Source organism: Salvelinus fontinalis, chromosome 41 (assembly GCF_029448725.1).
Source record: "Salvelinus fontinalis isolate EN_2023a chromosome 41, ASM2944872v1, whole genome shotgun sequence".
Classification (NCBI taxonomy): domain Eukaryota; kingdom Metazoa; phylum Chordata; class Actinopteri; order Salmoniformes; family Salmonidae; genus Salvelinus; species Salvelinus fontinalis.
Genome location: NC_074705.1, coordinates 6,641,364 through 6,661,503, shown reverse-complemented (window position 1 = coordinate 6,661,503; position 20,140 = coordinate 6,641,364). Strand labels below are relative to the sequence as shown.

The window sequence follows — 20,140 nt, the reverse complement described above, 5'->3', positions numbered from 1 at the left end:
TCTCCGTAGAAAAGCATTGGGAATCATCATGGGTCAGATCTGTCTCTGTAGAAATTGTGTGTGTGTGTGTGTAGTGTATGTGTGTGTGTGTGTGTGTGAAGCTGAAGGAGTGAGGCTAGATGAAAGGGTGCGGAGTCCTTGATGTTCTCTGCAGTGAGAAGCCAGTGTGATCACACAACAACAGAGAGGAGAGAGGAAACATCGTAGGCCCCCAACACACACGCACACGCACTAGATGTTTGATGAGGCTGAGAAGCCTCATGGAGGGTCTGACAAATCCCCCACTGATGTGCCAGTATATATATACATCAAGCCTTATTGAGAGGCATAATGGGGGAGAGAGGACAGGAGAGGGAGGGAGGAGAGGAGAGGGGAGAGGGGAGAGGGGAGAGGAGAGAGGAGAGAGGAGAGAGGAGAGGAGAAGAGAGGAGAGGAGAGGAGAGGAGAGGAGAGAGGGGAGAGGAGAGGAGAGGAGAGAGGAGAGAGGAGAGAGGAGAGAGGAGAGAGGAGAGAGAGGAGAGGAGAGGAGAGGAGAGGAGAGGAGAGGAGAGAGGCAGCAGCATGTGAGTGGAGGAGGAGGAGAGGGTTGGTTGGATCAACTTTGAGAGCGCTCCAATCGCTGTGATTGACAGGTCCCTAGGGACCGCCCCCCCCCCCCCCCCCCCCATTAAATGCTCCTTCACATGTCAGCAAAGTATAGAGTCGATTACGCTAGAGAGCCATCTCAGTGTGTGTGTGTGTGTGTGTGTGTGTGTGTGTGTGTGTGTGTGTGTGTGTGTGTGTGTGTGTGTGTGTGTGTGTGTGTGTGTGTGTGTGTGTGTGTGTGTGTGTGTGTGTGTGTGTGTGTGTGTGTGTGTGTGTGTGTGTGTGTGCTTGACAAGAATCCTCTGAATTCCTCCCGAGACTCTGATACAATACTGTATTAAAGTTTGAAGGTGAGAGAGAGGTTATGACAATGTCATCCAAGATTAGGGGTGTTACATCACTTGGTTGCTTTCCCACAGGGTCTCCTTCCTTGTGTTGCAAGGGCTCTTCAGACCCACTGTAGATGGAGACCACATCTCTTGAAGACTAGGAAGCAGTCTTTAATTATCTTTAATGTAATGTGTATGTAAAATATCTCTGTCGTGAAACATTGTGCCAAATGCCCCATCTCTCGTATTACCAGATTCTCTACAGAGAACACTCTTTTAGATTAATTTCCATTTCAAAGCCAATAGCGGATGAAATTGTGGATTTCAAGTGGGATGATGAATATGGAGACAACATATAGTACACATGCCCACATCATAACCCTAACCCACATCATACCCCTAACCCACATCATACCCCTAACCCACATCATACACCTAACCCACATCATACCCCTAACCCACACCATAACCCTAACCCACATCATAACCCTAACCCACATCATACCCCTAACCCACATCATACCCCTAACCCACATCATACACCTAACCCACATCATACCCCTAACCCACACCATAACCCTAACCCACATCATAACCCTAACCCACATCATACCCCTAACCCACATCATACCCCTAACCCACATCATACCCCTAACCCACACCATAACCCTAACCCACATCATAACCCTAACCCACATCATACCCCTAACCCACATCATACCCCTAACCCACATCATACACCTAACCCACATCATACCCCTAACCCACATTATAACCCTAACCCACATCATACCCCTAACCCACACCATACCCCTAACCCACACCATAACTCTAACCCACATCATACCCCTAACCCACACCATAACCCTAACCCACATCATACCCCTAACCCACACCATAACTCTAACCCACATCATAACCCTAACCCACATCATAACCCTAACCCACACCATAACCCTAACCCACATCATAGCCCGAACCCACATCATAACTCTAACCCACATCATACCCCTAACCCGCACCATAACCCTAACCCGCATCATAACCCTAACCCACACCATAACTCTAACCCACATCATAACCCTAACCCACATCATAACCATAACCCACACCATAACCCTAACCCACATCATAACCCTAACCCACATCATACCCCTAACCCACACCATACCCCTAACCCACACCATAACTCTAACCCACATCATACCCCTAACCCACACCATAACCCTAACCCACATCATACCCCTAACCCACACCATAACTCTAACCACATCATAACCCTAACCCTAACCCACATCATAACCATAACCCACACCATAACCCTAACCCACATCATAGCCCGAACCCACATCATAACTCTAACCCACATCATACCCCTAACCCGCACCATAACCCTAACCCGCATCATAACCCTAACCCGCACCATAACTCTAACCCACATCATAACCCTAACCCACATCATAACCATAACCCGCATCATACCCCTAACCCGCATCATAACCCTAACCCGCATCATACCCCTAACCCACACCATACCCCTAACCCACACCATACCCCTAACCCACACCATAACTCTAACCCACATCATACCCCTGACCCACACCATAACCCTAACCCACATCATAGCCCGAACCCACATCATAACTCTAACCCACATCATACCCCTAACCCGCACCATAACCCTAACCCGCATCATAACCCTAACCCGCATCATAACCCTAACCCGCATCATAACCCTAACCCACATCATACCCCTAACCCGCACCATAACCCTAACCCACATCATAACCCTAACCCACATCATACCCCTAACCCACATCATAACCCTAACCCACATCATAACCCTAACCCACATCATAACCCTAACCCACATCATAACCCTAACCCGCACCATAACCCTAACCCGCATCATACCCCTAACCCATATCATAACCCTAACCCGCACCATAACCCTAACCCGCATTATAACCCTAACCCACATCATAAACCTAACCCGCATCATAACCCCCCCACATCATAACCCTAACCCGCATCATACCCCTAACCCACACCATAACCCTAACACTAACCCACATCATACCCCTAACTCACATCATACCCCCAACCCATATCATATCCCTAACTTACATCATAACCCTAACCCACATCATATCCCTAACCCACATCATAACCCTAACCCGCATCATAACCCAACCCAGCCCAACCCACACCATAACCCTAACCCACATCATAACCCTAACCCACATCATAACCCTAACCCACATCATACCCCTAACTTACATCATAACCCTAACCCACATCATACCCCTAACTTACATCATAACCCTAACCTGCATCATACCCTAACCCACATCATACCCCTAACCCACATCATAACCCAACCCACATCCCTAGCACACTGGCAGAGCTCCAGTAAAGGACTCATGTATTTATAATGAGGGATACCTGGAGAAAATCTAACAGGCTCTCACAGTCTCAAATCAAAATTAGACGTTCATCCATGTTTCTCAAATGTCAAATTTTGAACTGTTCCAAACATCAAATTCCGAAGTGTTTAAGGTTAAGGTTAAGCATTAACTCCGAATGGTTAAGGTTAGGGTTAAGGTTTGGGATAACCTTAAAACACCAAATATTGTTTTTATATTATATATATATATATATATATATATATATATATAGCTGGATTCTAACATGCAACTTTTTGGGGCGGGTAGGTGGCGGACGGGTTGAATAAAGAGAAAACATTTATTTTAAAAATCCAGAAATGTATAATTTTGGTGCAATTCATAATTCTTGTGCCAACAAGCTCTCACAGTCTCAAATCAGAATTAGACGTTCATCCATGTTTCTCAAATGTCAAATTTTGAACTGTTCCAAACATCAAATTCCGAAGTGTTTAAGGTTAAGTTTAGGCATTAACTCTGAATGGTTAAGGTTAGGGTTAAGGTTTGGGAATTATGTGATTATATTCATTCATATACCAGTATAGGATATTAGCCCACAAAGCCTACAAGATGTCCATTCATTGTTTCACATGTTGTTTTGTTTCAGTAAAATGCTAGGCTACTGTTCAATAGGCCCAAGCCTTTTTAAATGCTCACGACAAGCATAATTGCTCAATACATTTTCAAGAGAAAAAAAGAGACCTGTACAGCGAATTTTCAATATTTGCGGGTTAGAGTTGGGTGCGGGCTTTAGATGTTCACTTTATCACAAATAGTGAGGCGGTTGCGGATGGGTTATCATCAATTGCAGGTGGGTGGGGGTGAACAAAGAGCTGACCCGCGCATCACTAGCTAACGGCAATCCGCATCACTAGCTTACGGTGCACCGGTGCCTCCCACTCCTCTTTCTATTCTGGTTAGAGCCAGTTTGCACTTTTCTGTGAAGTGAGTAGTACACAGCGTTGTACGTGATCTTCAGTTTCTTGGCAATTTCTCGCATGGAATAACATTCATTTCTCAGAACAAGAATAGACTGACGAGTTTCAGAAGAAAGGACTTTATTTCTGGCCATTTTGAGCATGTAATCAAACCTACAAATGCTGATGCTCCAGATACTCAACTAATCTAAAGAAGGCCAGTTTTATTGCTTCTTTAATCAGAACAACAGTTTTCAGCTGTGCTAACATAATTGCAAAATGGTTTTCTAATGATCAATTAGCCTTTTAAAATAATAAACTTGGATTAGCTAACACAACGTGCCATTGGAACACAGGAGTGATGGTTGCTGATAATTGGCCTCTGTACGCCTATGTAGATATTCCATAAAAAATCTGCCGTTTCCAGCTACAATAGTCATTTACAACATTAACAATGTCTATATTGTATTTCTGATCAATTTGATGTTATTTTAATAGACCAAAAATGTGAATTTCTTTCAAAAACAAGGACATTTCTAAGTGACCCCATACTTTTAAACAGTAGTTTATATAAATTACTAGAATGTGGCTTTTTTTGAGGTCAATAACTCTGATAAATAGCTTCATTACGGGCAATGAAACCTATTGTTTTCATTCAAATGAATGATAGAAATAGTAAGCTCTTCATCTTCCCGCTCTCCCTCTCAAGCTGAACAGGATGTCAGTAGGCCTAGTCCGCTTGCATAGATATTGCCTTTTTTTGGGACAAATTGACTATCCTCCTGAAGTGCCACCGTACACAGCACAGTCGTTGGGAACGCCTATCCAATGCAGTGTGTAATGCAGTGTAGCCTAGTTGTATATACAGCATCCCAGCAGCAAAAAACTTGTGAAGGAAGTACATTTTCTTCGACATATAACTTTCCCCTGCTGTCACGTTGGTATGAAGAGATTCAGCAGACAGGCGCAGGAATGCGTAATAGTTTGTTAAATGATACCCCAAATGACGGCGTGGCGTGTAAAGGCACGGGGACGAAGACCAAACAAACACGTACATAAAACACAGGGTTGAAACCCAAACAAAAGAGCGAGGAGCACCTCGAATACATAACACACAATGATTAACACACGGGACGAGACCCGTAATCATCTGCACAATCCACATGGCACGCAGCCAAAACACACAGCACAGGTACTCACACGCACCAACGGACATAGTAACAATAATGGACAGCACTATGGTGAAACAAAGGGCACATATATACAAATACTAATCAGTGGAAATAGGGGACAGGTGATGAATGTTCCAGAGGGATCCGTGACACCTGTGCTTCTCCGTACATGCTCTTAGTATAGCCTATATTATAGGCCGGCCTTTCTCAAACTGTTTGTTCCAGGGACACCCGGGAGTTGTGAAGGTGTTTTCAACAGCCAGTCTTCTGCGATATTTAGATTTTGTTGCAGCAAGCATCAGCCTGGTGTTCCCATACCTGTTTGTGTTGTAGGCCTATAGCAAACTTCTATAGTTGTTATCATGCAATGACCCTGGGAGTTGAAAAGACAGCACCAAGAGATCTGGAACCAGACGGTGGTCTTTCATAAGTATGTAGAAGGAAAGGGGATTCATGTCTTCATCTCATTAAAACTAGCGCAGGCCTTGGTCACGGGAACCGGTGACAAGCTGTGAGTCTCTTCAGTGCTGGTGAACGGATTACGCATCCACTGCTTTCCCGGGTGTGGATCAGATTGTGAGGGGAAGTAATCGTCGAATTTGAGTAGAGTTTCGCTCAGATGTGACCCCATCAATGTACACATGTGATCCATGTCTACATCACCCACGTCAACCACAGATAAGAATAGATGGGAGAAAATGCCTCTATCCACTTTGTCTCTCCAGGCGCCCAGCTTTTTCTTGAAATCGGTAATTTTATTGTTTGCTTGGAAAATGTCACCTGCATGGTTTTGGTTGAGCAGTAGACTTGTCTGTGAGCCTACAAGATCCCGATATAATGGTCCCATCGTAATCCATGTCCCGTGATGTACTCGTTCAGAACACAGAATATTTCACCTGTAGTTTTATTCTGAGGAAACTCTCTGCAAGAAAGACATTCTTCATATATGTAGCTAATATATACAAGAAGCGGCATTTGAAATGTCAGCCGTCTCATCTAATTGGATTACAAACCAATTTGATGTGCGGGCTCTGTCTAAAACCTCCATGTGATTCTATATCATCGGCCAGATCCTGGATTCTACGCGTGACAGTGTCATTGGAACGTGGGATTTCACTGATCTTTGTAGCAGCAGATCAAACCTCTGGGCAAGCATCCACGACTGAGGGCATGACCAGATTTTCAACTATAGTGAAAGGAGCCTGGCACTATGCTATGAGAGAGGAAGTATGAAGCCTTCAGTAAACTCACATTATCTGTGAAATTATTGTGCAGCATTTTTGTTTGTTTGGTTTGAGAAAAAAAAACAATGGTCTGTTTTATCCTTGAGATGTGGAAGCTTTGCTTCTGAATGTCTGCGTATTTTCGATGGCTTCATAGCAGATCGGCTGAGGCATGTCTGACATATCACACAGACTGGGTTTGGCGGGCAGCTGTTATTTGAAACAAATCCAGGGAGGGAGGGAGGGAGGGAGGGAGGGAGGGAGGGAGAGAGGGAGAGAGAGAGAGAGAGAGAGAGAGAGAGAGAGTGTGTGCAGGCTGAGCAACAGGGCTAGCTTGTGTGTGTGTGTGTGTGTGTGTGTGTGTGTGTGTGTGTGTGTGTGTGTGTGTGTGTGTGTGTGTGTGTGTGTGTGTGTGTGTGTGTGTGTGTGTGTGTGTGTGTGTGTGTGTGTGTGTGTGTGTGTGTGTGTGTTTGGTGTAGCTATAATTAATTATGGCAACACAATTTGTTTACTGCTGCATACATAGTTCAGCGCATTGCACAAGTAGTCCCACTGCACGTATTTATTTGAGTCGAATATGCCACAGACCAGAAAAAAAAAAATCATGTTCAAGATAAATATGCTGCAGACTGGAAAGCATTCCTCCATAGACCGGGATTTGAGAAAGGCTTGTATAGGCTACGGATCATTTTAGTGAGACAACACTGGGCTCACTTGATATTGTGCTCCCAGCAGAACATCAGGGATGAGGGGCATCATCGGGCACACATTAAATAATATAATAAGCAACTAATTATCAAACCCTGAGAAATATGAAATGTTATTGATTTACAAATTACATGACCTTGCCCTGGACAAAAAAAATACAAAACAACTAAACCTTCCTCATGACTGAAATTTAAAAAGCATGACCCTCCCCCATTTTCTTCTGGGTAACTATTGTGTAACCTAAGACAACTAGGTCTTCACATGTTCAATACTACAGCCTGGTCTCTGGACTCTCTCTCTCTCTGGTCTCTCGGTTTCTCTCTCTGGTCTCTCGGTCTCTCTCTCTCTGGTCTCTCGGTCTCTCTCTCTCTGGTCTCTCGGTCTCTCTCTCTCTGGTCTCTCGGTTTCTCTCTCTCTCTCTGGTCTCTCTCTCTCTCTCTCTTGTCTCTCGGTCTCTCTCTCTTCGGTCTCTCGGTCTCTCTCTCTCTGGTCTTTCGGTCTCTCTCTGTCTGGTCTCTCGGTTTCTCTCTCTCTCTTTGGTCTCTCTCTCTTTCTGGTCTCTCGGTTTCTCTCTCTGGTCTCTCAGTCTCTCTCCCCCTCTCCCTCTCCTTCCTTCCTTCCCTCCCTCCCTCCCTCCCTCCCTCCCTCCCTCCCTCCCTCCCTCCCTCCCTCCCTCTCTCACTCTCTCACTCTCTCACTCTCTCTCCTTCTCTCTCTCCTTCTCTTTTTCCATTGATTTATTCCAAGCCTAATTGGTATGAAGTCATCACCAGGTTTGGAGTGAGAGATCTGCTCCAGGTACTCTGAACCTGCTAGCTTACAGAGACGTTTCCAAATGTCATGCCTTTCACTGTCTCATCTCCTCTCTTCCCTGCTTGTCCCACTCCATGTTCCAGCTAACCTTTTCATTAGCTCACATCTGCTGAGCATGGAGATATGTGTCCAATGGAATATAGGTAGGGAAGGGGTCTGACAGCTGAGAGGCTTCGTCCCAAATGGCACCCTGTTCCCTACATAGTGCATGACTTTTGACCAGAGCCCCCCAGGGACTTCCTAATATGGATGCCGTACAAGGGGGTCACCGAAGAGGTTGGAGAAGCAAATTCTGGATGAAATGCATTGTTATTTAGGAGTCCTGGATCAAACGCATCATTCGTATGGAGTTTTCTCTGAGACGTTTATAGAATGATGAATTGATTCCTGCGGAGGTTTGAGTACATTGTGAGTGTAGTTACGGAAGGTGTTCCTGATGTAGCTGCTGTTCTACAGAGGGAGGTCTCCGGACATATCAGAATGTGTGTTAAACATCAATGACCAATAGGGAAAACCTATATGGACTCAAGTTAGCAAGTATGGAGTATTGTGGACTGCTGTTTTTCCTTGGAACTCTTATTCACTGGAGCAATAAGTGTTATTATGTGTTTTCAGCGTTTCCTGTTCTCTGTTGTTGTTATGGTAATGCTATGTCTGCCATGCCATGGTCAGTTCTGCTATAATTGCCCCTTGAGGACCAATAAAACATATTGAAGTGAATTGGCTTGAATAAAAGCACAGCCAGACGCTGAAGATGGATGAATTGGATGGATGGACTGTTGGATTAACAGGGGAATGGATGGATTGTTGGATTAACAGAGGAATGGATGGACTGTTAGATTAACAGAGGAATGGTTGGACTGTTAGATTAACAGAGGAATGGATGGACTGTTGGATTAACAGAGGAATGGATGGATGGATTGTTGGATTAACAGGGGAATGGATGGACTGTTGGATTAACAGGGGAATGGATGGATTGTTGGATTAACAGAGGAATGGATGGACTGTTAGATTAACAGAGGAATGGATGGACTGTTGGATTAACAGAGGAATGGATGGACTGTTGGATTAACAGAGGAATGGATGGACTGTTGGATTAACAGAGGACTGGATGGACTGTTGGATTAACAGAGGAATGGATGGACTGTTAGATTAACAGAGGAATGGTTGGACTGTTAGATTAACAGAGGAATGGATGGACTGTTGGATTAACAGAGGAATGGATAGATGGACTGTTAGATTAACAGAGGAATGGATGGACTGTTGGATTAACAGAGGAATGGATAGATGGGCTGTTAGATTAACAGAGGAATGGATGGACTGTTGGTTTAATAGAGAAATTAATGGATGGGTTGATGGATTAACAGAGGAATGGATGGACTGTTGGATTAACATGAGATTCAACGTGTTCCGCATTCAACAACATGGTCGCATTCCGCTTCGCTCCACAGGTAGTATCACATTTAATTTCATTTCATTACAGTACAACGGTTTGATTTGTTTGATTTTAGCTAGCTACATAGCCGTCTTTGTATCAAAGATAATTGTGTAGTTTAGAGCAATTATCTAGATGTCATAAGGTGAATGCACCAATTTGTAAGTCGCTCTGGATAAGAGCGTCTGCTAAATGACTTAAATGTAAATGTAAATGTTAACAGATAAATGGATGGATGGGCTGTTGGATTAACAGAGGAATGGATGGACTGTTGGTTTAACAGAGAAATGGATGGATGGGCTGTTGGATTAACAGAGGAATGGATGGACTGTTGGATTAACAGAGGAATGAATGGACTGTTGGTTTAACAGAGAAATGGATGGACTGTTAGATTAACAGAGGAATGGATGGACTGTTGGTTTAACAGAGAAATGGATGGATGGGCTGTTGGATTAACAGAGGAATGGATGGACTGTTGGATTAACAGAGGAATGGATGGATGGATTGTTGGATTAACAGAGGAATGGATGGATGGATTGTTGGATTAACGGAGGGATGGATGGACTATTGGATTAACAGAGGAATGGATGGATGACTGTAGGATTAACGGAGGGATGGATGGATGGACTATTGGATTAACAGAGGAATGGATGGATGGATGACTGTTGGATTAATGGAGGGATGGATGGACTGTAGGATTAACAGAGGAATGGATGGATGGATGGCTGTTGGATTAATGGAGGGATGGATGGATGGACTATTGGATTAACAGAGGAATGGATGGATGGATTGTTGGATTAACGGAGGAATGGATTGACTGTTGGATTAACAGAGGAATGGATTGACTGTTGGATTAACGGACAGATGGATGGATTGTGAAGACAAAGAGACAGATGCTCCATGTCTGTGAGAGTCCCCTGGACAGGTACTGTATATGTACTAGTGATCCATGGAGTATTCAGCCCATGTGTGTGTGTGTGTGTGTGTGTTTGTAAGTGTGTGTCTCCGTGTGTGTGTGTGTGTGTGTGTGTGTGTGTGTGTGTGTGTGTGTGTGTGTGTGTGTGTGTGTGTGTGTGTGTGTTGTGTGTGTGTGTGTGTGTCTGGCTGTGTGTTTGTATGTGTGTGTCTGTGCGTGTGTGTGTGTGTTTGTGTGTGTGTATGTATTTATGTGTGTGTGTGTGTGTGTATATGTTTCTCCAAGGCTGAAGAGCAGAGCTGTTCCCACTAGACGCCCACAAATCAAAGTAAAAGAGAACTCCCAGAGTTCCCTTGCTCTCCTCTCCAGCTCCTCAGCTCACGCCCACTCAGTATAACTTTAGCATTCAAGACCAGCAACGTGATAAGCAAAGCAAGCAAGCCTGATCGCTTTCAGAGAACACACACACGCCGTGCAATAATAAAGAATGTATGATCGCCTGAATTCTTGACTAACGCCATTAAACATTCATTGATGTTATTGAAGAAAAAGCTATGGCTGGTGACGGAAAAGTTTCATTTCTCTGCTAGAGCTGTCAGAGTGCGGTGAGGTATTTGTGGGAACTGGCCTTTAAATGGTTGTTATTGCGCTGTGTCCCTGACTCTCTTGTATGAGGATAAATGCTCCTGACCTCCTCTGTATATGCATGCAAACACGGGAGGAGAACGGCTCCAGGCTATCTCAAATCCTATCTAATATCCTGCACTTGTAATCTTAGATCGCACTCCGCATGTGTGCATAGGAATCACTAGGGCACCCGTTCTCATGGTAACAGCTTAAAACATAATAACAATCATTTGGTGGGTGCTTATATTTGTCCTATTTCACACATGTACAAGTGTGTATTAATACGCATGTGTTGTTTTGCATTTCCCAACTCTCCTTGAGACACCCTGGGAGAGTGGGGTGAGACACCCTGGGAGAGTGGGGTGAGACACCCTGGGAGAGTGGGGTGAGACACCCTGGGAGAGTGGGGTGAGACACCCTGGGAGAGTGGGGTGAGACACCCTAGGAGAGTGGGGTGAGACACCCTGGGAGAGTGGGGTGAGACACCCTAGGAGAGTGGGGTGAGACACCCTGGGAGAGTGGGGTGAGACACCCTGGGAGAGTGGGGTGAGACACCCTGGGGGAGTGGGGTGAGACACCCTGGGAGAGTGGGGTGAGACACCCTAGGAGAGTGGGGTGAGACACCCTAGGAGAGTGGGGTGAGACACCCTAGGAGAGTGGGGTGAGACACCCTGGGAGAGTGGTGTGAGACACCCTAGGAGAGTGGGGTGAGACACCCTAGGAGAGTGGGGTGAGACACCCTAGGAGAGTGGGGAGAGACACCCTAGGAGAGTGGGGTGAGACACCCTAGGAGAGTGGTGTGAGACACCCTAGGAGAGTGGGGTGAGACACCCTAGGAGAGTGGTGTGAGACACCCTAGGAGAGTGGGGAGAGACACCCTAGGAGAGTGGGGTGAGAAACCCTGGGAGAGTGGGGAGAGACACCCTGGGAGAGTGGGGTGAGACACCCTGGGAGAGTGGGGTGAGACACCCTAGGAGAGTGGGGTGAAACACCCTGGGGGAGTGGGGTGAGACACCCTAGGAGAGTGGGGTGAGACACCCTGGGGGAGTGGGGTGAGACACCCTAGGAGAGTGGGGTGAGACACCCTGGGGAAGTGGGGTGAGACACCCTAGGAGAGTGGGGTGAGACACCCTGGGGGAGTGGGGTGAGACACCCTAGGAGAGTGGGGTGAGACACCCTCGGAGAGTGGGGTGAGACACCCTGGGAGAGTGGGGTGAGACACCCTGGGAGAGTGGGGTGAGACACCCTGGGAGAGTGGGGTGAGAAACCCTAGGAGAGTGGGGAGAGACACCCTGGGAGAGTGGGGTGAGACACCCTAGGAGAGTGGGGTGAGACACCCTGGGGGAGTGGGGTGAGACACCCTGGTCGAGTGGGGTGAGACACCCTGGGAGAGTGGGGTGAGACACCCTGGGAGAGTGGGGTGAGACACCCTGGTAGAGTGGGGTGAGCCACCCTAGGAGAGTGGGGTGAGACACCCTGGGAGAGTGGGGTGAGACACCCTGGGAGAGTGGGGTGAGACACCCTAGGAGAGTGGGGTGAGACACCCTGGGAGAGTGGGGTGAGACACCCTAGGAGAGTGGGGTGAGACACCCTAGGAGAGTGGGGTGAGACACCCTGGGAGAGTGGGGTGAGAAACCCTAGGAGAGTGGGGTGAGACACCCTAGGAGAGTGGGGTGAGACACCCTGGGAGAGTGGGGTGAGAAACCCTAGGAGAGTGGGGTGAGACACCCTGGGAGAGTGGGGTGAGACACCCTAGGAGAGTGGGATGAGACACCCTGGGAGAGTGGGGTGAGAAACCCTCGGAGAGTGGGGTGAGACACCCTGGGAGAGTGGGGTGAGACACCCTAGGAGAGTGGGGTGAGACACCCTGGGAGAGTGGGGTGAGACACCCTGGGAGAGTGGGGTGAGACACCCTAGGAGAGTGGGGTGAGACACCCTAGGAGAGTGGGGTGAGACACCCTGGGAGAGTCCAGCCTGGTAATAGCAGTACAACATACCACAGCCTGGTAATAGCATTACATCATACCACAGCCTGGTAATAGCATTACATCATACCACAGCCTGATTACAACATACCACAGCCTGGTAATAGCAGTACAACATACCATAGCCTGGTAATAGCATTACATCATACCACAGCCTGATTACAACATACCACAGCCTGGTAATAACATTACATCATACCACAGCCTGGTAATAGCATTACATCATACCACAGCCTGGTAATAGCATTACATCATACCACAGCCTGGTAATAGCATTACATCATACCACAGCCTGATTACAACATACCACAGCCTGATTACAACATACCACAGCCTGGTGATAGCATTACATCTTACCACAGCCTGGTAATAGCATTACAACATACCACAGCCTGGTAATATCATTACATCATACCACAGCCTGGTAATAGCATTACATCATACCACAGCCTGGTAATAGCAGTACAACATACCACAGCCTGGTAATATCATTACATCATACCACAGCCTGGTAATAGCATTACATCATACCACAGCCTGGTAATAGCATTACAACATACCACAGCCTGGTAATAGCATTACAACATACCACAGCCTGGTAATAGCATTACAACATACCACAGCCTGGTAATAGCATTACATCATACCACAGCCTGGTAATAGCATTACAACATACCACAGCCTGGTAATAGCATTACAACATACCACAGCCTGGTAATATCATTACATCATACCACAGCCTGATTACATCATACCATAGCCTGGTAATAGCATTACATCATACCACAGCCTGGTAATAGCATTACATCATACCACAGCCTGGTAATATCATTACATCATACCACAGCCTGATTACATCATACCACAGCCTGGTAATATCATTACATCATACCACAGCCTGGTAATAGCATTACATCATACCACAGCCTGGTAATAGCATTACAACATACCACAGCCTGGTAATAGCATTACATCATACCACAGTCTGGTAATAGCATTACATCATACCACAGCCTGGTAATAGCATTACAACATACCACAGCCTGGTAATAGCATTACAACATACCACAGCCTGGTAATAGCATTACATCATACCACAGCCTGGTAATAGCAGTACAACATACCACAGCCTGATTACATCATACCACAGCCTGGTAATAGCATTACATCATACCACAGCCTGGTAATAGCATTACAACATACCACAGCCTGGTAATAGCAGTACAACATACCACAGCCTGATTACATCATACCACAGCCTGGTAATAGCATTACATCATACCACAGCCTGGTAATATCATTACATCATACCACAGCCTGGTAATAGCATTACAACATACCACAGCCTGGTAATAGCACTACATCATACCACAGCCTGGTAATAGCATTACAACATACCACAGCCTGATTACATCATACCACAGTCTGGTAATATCATTACATCATACCACAGCCTGGTAATAGCAGTACAACATACCACAGCCTGGTAATATCATTACATCATACCACAGCCTGATTACATCATACCACAGCCTGGTAATAGCATTACATCATACCACAGCCTGGTAATAGCATTACATCATACCACAGCCTGGTAATATCATACCACAGCCTGGTAATAGCAGTACAACATACCACAGCCTGGTAATATCATTACATCATACCACAGCCTGGTAATGGCATTACATCATACCACAGCCTGGTAATAGCATTACAACATACCATAGCCTGGTAATAGCAGTACATCATATCACAGCCTGGTAATAGCAGTACATCATACCACAGCCTGGTAATATCATTACATCATACCACAGCCTGGTAATGGCATTACATCATACCAGAGCCTGGTAATAGCATTACATCATACCACAGCCTGGTAATATCATTACATCATACCACAGCCTGGTAATAGCATTACAACATACCATAGCCTGGTAATAGCAGTACAACATACCACAGCCTGGTAATAGCAGTACAACATACCACAGCCTGGTAATATCATTACATCATACCACAGCCTGGTAATAGCATTACATCATACCACAGCCTGGTAATAGCAGTACAACATACCACAGCCTGGTAATATCATTACATCATACCACAGCCTGGTAATAGCATTACATCATACCACAGCCTGGTAATAGCATTACAACATACCATAGCCTGGTAATAGCAGTACATCATACCACAGCCTGGTAATAGCAGTACAACATACCACAGCCTGGTAATATCATTACATCATACCACAGCCTGGTAATAGCATTACATCATACCACAGCCTGGTAATATCATTACATCATACCACAGCCTGGTAATAGCATTACATCATACCACAGCCTGGTAATATCATTACATCATACCACAGCCTGGTAATAGCATTACAACATACCACAGTCTGGTAATATCATTACATCATACCACAGCCTGGTAATAGCACTACATCATACCACAGCCTGGTAATAGCATTACAACATACCACAGCCTGATTACATCATACCACAGCCTGGTAATAGCATTACATCATACCACAGCCTGGTAATAGCATTACATCATACCACAGCCTGATTACATCATACCACAGCCTGGTAATAGCATTACATCATACCATAGCCTGGTAATAGCATTACATCATACCACAGCCTGGTAATATCATACCACAGCCTGGTAATAGCAGTACAACATACCACAGCCTGGTAATAGCAGTACAACATACCACAGCCTGGTAATAGCATTACAACATACCACAGCCTGGTAATAGCATTACAACATACCACAGCCTGGTAATAGCATTACATCATACCACAGCCTGATTACATCATACCACAGTCTGTTAATAACATTACATCATACCACAGCCTGGTAATAGCATTACAACATACCACAGCCTGGTAATATCATTACATCATACCACAGCCTGGTAATAGCATTACATCATACCACAGCCTGGTAATGGCATTACATCATACCACAGCCTGGTAATAGCATTACAACATACCATAGCCTGGTAATAGCAGTACATCATACCACAGCCTGGTAATAGCAGTACATCATACCACAGCCTGGTAATAGCACTACATCATACCACAGCCTGGTAATAGCAGTACAACATACCACAGCCTGGTAATAGCACTACATCATACCTCAGCCTGGTAATAGCAGTACATCATACCACAGCCTGGTAATAGCAGTACATCATACCACAGCCTGGTAATAGCAGTACAACATACCATAGCCTGGTAATAGCACTACATCATACCACAGCCTGGTAATAGCAGTACAACATACCATAGCCTGGTAATAGCAGTACATCATACCACAGCCTGGTAATAGCATTACATCATACCATAGCCTGGTAATAGCATTACATCATACCACAGCCTGGTAATAGCATTACAACATACCACAGCCTGGTAATAGCATTACAACATACCACAGCCTGATTACAACATACCACAGCCTGGTAATAGCATTACAACATACCACAGCCTGGTAATAGCATTACAACATACCACAGCCTGATTACAACATACCACAGTCTGTTAATAACATTACATCATACCACAGCCTGGTAATAGCATTACATCATACCACAGCCTGGTAATAGCAGTACAACATACCACAGCCTGGTAATAGCAGTACATCATACCACATCCTGGTAATAGCATTACATCATACCACAGCCTGGTAATATCATTACATCATACCACAGCCTGGTAATAGCACTGCAACATACCACAGCCTGGTAATAGCATTACATCATACCACAGCCTGGTAATAGCATTACATTATACCACAGCCTGGTAATAGCATTACATCATACCACAGCCTGGTAATAGCACTGCAACATACCACAGCCTGGTAATAGCATTACATCATACCACAGCCTGGTAATAGCATTACATTATACCACAGCCTGGTAATAGCATTACATCATACCACAGCCTGGTAATAGCATTACATCATACCACAGCCTGGTAATAGCAGTACAACATACCACAGCCTGGTAATAGCATTACATCATACCACAGCCTGGTAATAGCATTACAACATACCACAGCCTGGTAATAGCATTACATCATACCACAGCCTGGTAATAGCATTACATCATACCACAGCCTGGTAATAGCATTACATCATACCACAGCCTGATTACATCATACCACAGCCTGATTACAACATACCACAGCCTGGTAATAGCAGTACAACATACCACAGCCTGATTACAACATACCACAGCCTGGTAATATCATTACATCATACCACAGCCTGATTACAACATACCACAGCCTTGTAATAACATTACATCATACCACAGGTTGGTAATAGCATTACAACATACCATAGCCTGGTAATAGCAGTACATCATACCACAGCCTGGTAATATCATTACATCATACCACAACCTGATAATATCATTACATCATACCACAGCCTGGTAATATCATTACATCATACCACAGCCTGGTAATAGCATTACATCATACCACAGCATCACAAGTGTGTTGGTCAAAACTGTGTTTTTGACTTTTTACAGTTCATGCAGGAACGTATGTATATCCCATATGACCTCAAGCGATGTGTGTGTGTGTAACAGGGTCTTACTTGAAGTGTGTGTGTGTAACAGGGTCTTACTTGACGTGTGTGTGTGTGACAGGGTGTTACTTGATGTGTGTGTGTGTGTGTGTGTCTTACTTGATGTCACTCTCTCTGAACCTCTCCACATCCAGGTCTTCGATGAACTTCTCTCCCTTCATCCAGTAGATGAGCGGACTGACCTCCCCGGCGAAGCCGAAGAACGCTCGGCACGTCAGGTTGACTTGATTTCCTGTGGTGACAGGAAACAGGAAATAAGGCATGGTTGTTGTGGTAAGGAAGTAATATGGTTCTGGGTAAAGCAGTGGAAAATGTCTGGGTGAGGTGGAGCCCACTAATGTAGCTCTTTCCAGTACCATGGATAATATGGGTGCTTCTTATTAGATGGTGTCTCCTATTGTCTAGGTTCTAATGCAGACCTCCAGACTCTCCTGCACCTTCCAACACCTACATCCTCCTGAACTCATAGACCCCCGTGAAGTTCCCCTATCCCCTCTGAAGTTCCCCTATCCCCTCTGAAGTTCCCCTATCCCCTCTGAAGTTCCCCTATCCCCTCTGGAGCTCTCCTATCCCCTCTGAAGTACCCCTATCCCCTCTGAAGTTCCCCAATCCCCTCTGGAGTTCCCCAATCCCCTCTGGAGTTCCCCTATCCCCTCTGAAGTTCCCCTATCCCCTCTGAAGTTCCCCTATCCCCTCTGAAGTTCCCCTATCCCCTCTGGAGCTCTCCTATCCCATCTGAAGCTCACCTACCTCCTCTGAAGTTCTCCTATCCCCTCTGAAGTTCCCCTATCCGCTCTGAATCTCTCCTATCCCCTCTGAAGTTCCCCTATCCCATCTGAAGCTCACCTACCTCCTCTGAATCTCTCCTATCCCCTCTGAATCTCTCCTATCCCCCCTGAATCTCTCCTATCCCCTCTGAAGTTCCCCTATCCCATCTGAAGCTCACCTACCTCCTCTGAATCTCTCCTATCCCCTCTGAAGTCCCCCTATCCCATCCAAAGCTCTCCTATCCCATCCGAAGCTCACCTACCTCCTCTGAAGCTCTCCTATCCCCTCTGAAGTTCCCCTATCCCATCTGAAGTTCACCTATCCCTCTGAAGTTCCCCTATCCCATCTGAAGCTCCCCTATCCCATCTGAAGCTCCCCTATCCCATCTGAAGCTCCCCTACCTCCTCTGAAGCTCTCCTACGGCCTCGGAAGCTCCCATCCCTCCTCCCATTCTCTCCCACTCTCTCCCTCATGCTCCTGAACACTGCTGAACTCTCTTTCACTCTCTCCCACGCACACTCCTGGCGTCCTCTACACAAAGGGCAGGGGGTGGTTATTAGCCCAGTACCCTTATTGTTCCACCCTACCAATTAGTGTGAGTGTGAAACCTGATTCACAGCGTGCATGGTGAAAGATGTTCTACACACAACAGCATCGGTGCTATTTCAAGTGGAGCTGACAGCAATTTAGCAACATGAAATCTTATTCAATCTGTTCATATACACTCCCACAAAGAATATGACACTGTTTAAAACTACGTTCCCAAAACATTCTAAGAATTTATGAAAATGTGAAAATGACCATGTCTAGGTACTCGCTTGTCAGAAAATGTTTTATACTAAGGCATTTGTGAAAATTCTATAGCAATATAGAATGGGAAAGCGGCCGTGCGTTTGGACAATTAATAGACACGGCAATAAATAAAACCTAACCAAAACATCTGTCTTGTCCAGGACTGGAGTCTACACAGACGGTACACCATAGCCAATCAGAGCTACAGTAGGTCGTTATGCAAACAAGCCATTTGCCACAAGGGCCTGCCATCATTCACTTTGAACTGGACTGTGTGTTTACAGGCAGTAGGACCTGCCATCATTCACTTTGAACTGGACTGTGTGTTTACAGGCAGTAGGACCTGCCATCATTCACATTGAACTGGACTGTGTGTTTACAGGCAGTAGGACCTGCCATCATTCACTTTGAACTGGACTGTGTGTTTACAGGCAGTAGGACCTGCCATCTTTCACTTTGAACTGGACTGTGTGTTTACAGACAGTAGGACCTGCCATCATTCACTTTGAACTGGACTGTGTGTTTACAGACAGTAGGACCTGCCATCATTCACATTGAACTGGACTGTGTGTTTACAGGCAGTAGGAACTGCCATCATTCATTTTGAACTGGACTGTGTGTTTACAGGCAGTAGGACCTGCCATCATTCACATTGAACTGGACTGTGTGTTTACAGGCAGTAGGGCCTGCCATCATTCACTTTGAACTGGACTGTGTGTTTACAGGCAGTAGGACCTGCCATCATTCACTTTGAACTGGACTGTGTGTTTACAGGCAGTTTGAACTGGACTGTGTGTTTACAGGCAGTTTGAACTGGACTGTGTGTTTACAGG

The 20,140-nt window shown here is 45.6% G+C and overlaps 1 protein-coding gene across 2 annotated transcripts in view; it reads right to left on the bottom strand.

The window, feature by feature from the left end:
- Positions 1-18,025, bottom strand: part of LOC129840509 (interleukin-1 receptor accessory protein-like 1-B) — a 43,585-nt gene extending 25,560 nt beyond the window's left edge. For both annotated transcript variants that reach the window (XM_055908428.1, XM_055908427.1), the window contains exon 1: positions 17,847-18,025. In XM_055908428.1, the coding sequence (XP_055764403.1) occupies positions 17,847-18,010 (164 nt within the window). In that variant the 5' untranslated portion in view covers positions 18,011-18,025. The remainder of the gene's footprint in view (positions 1-17,846) is intronic.
- Positions 18,026-20,140: the final 2,115 nt, after the last annotated feature.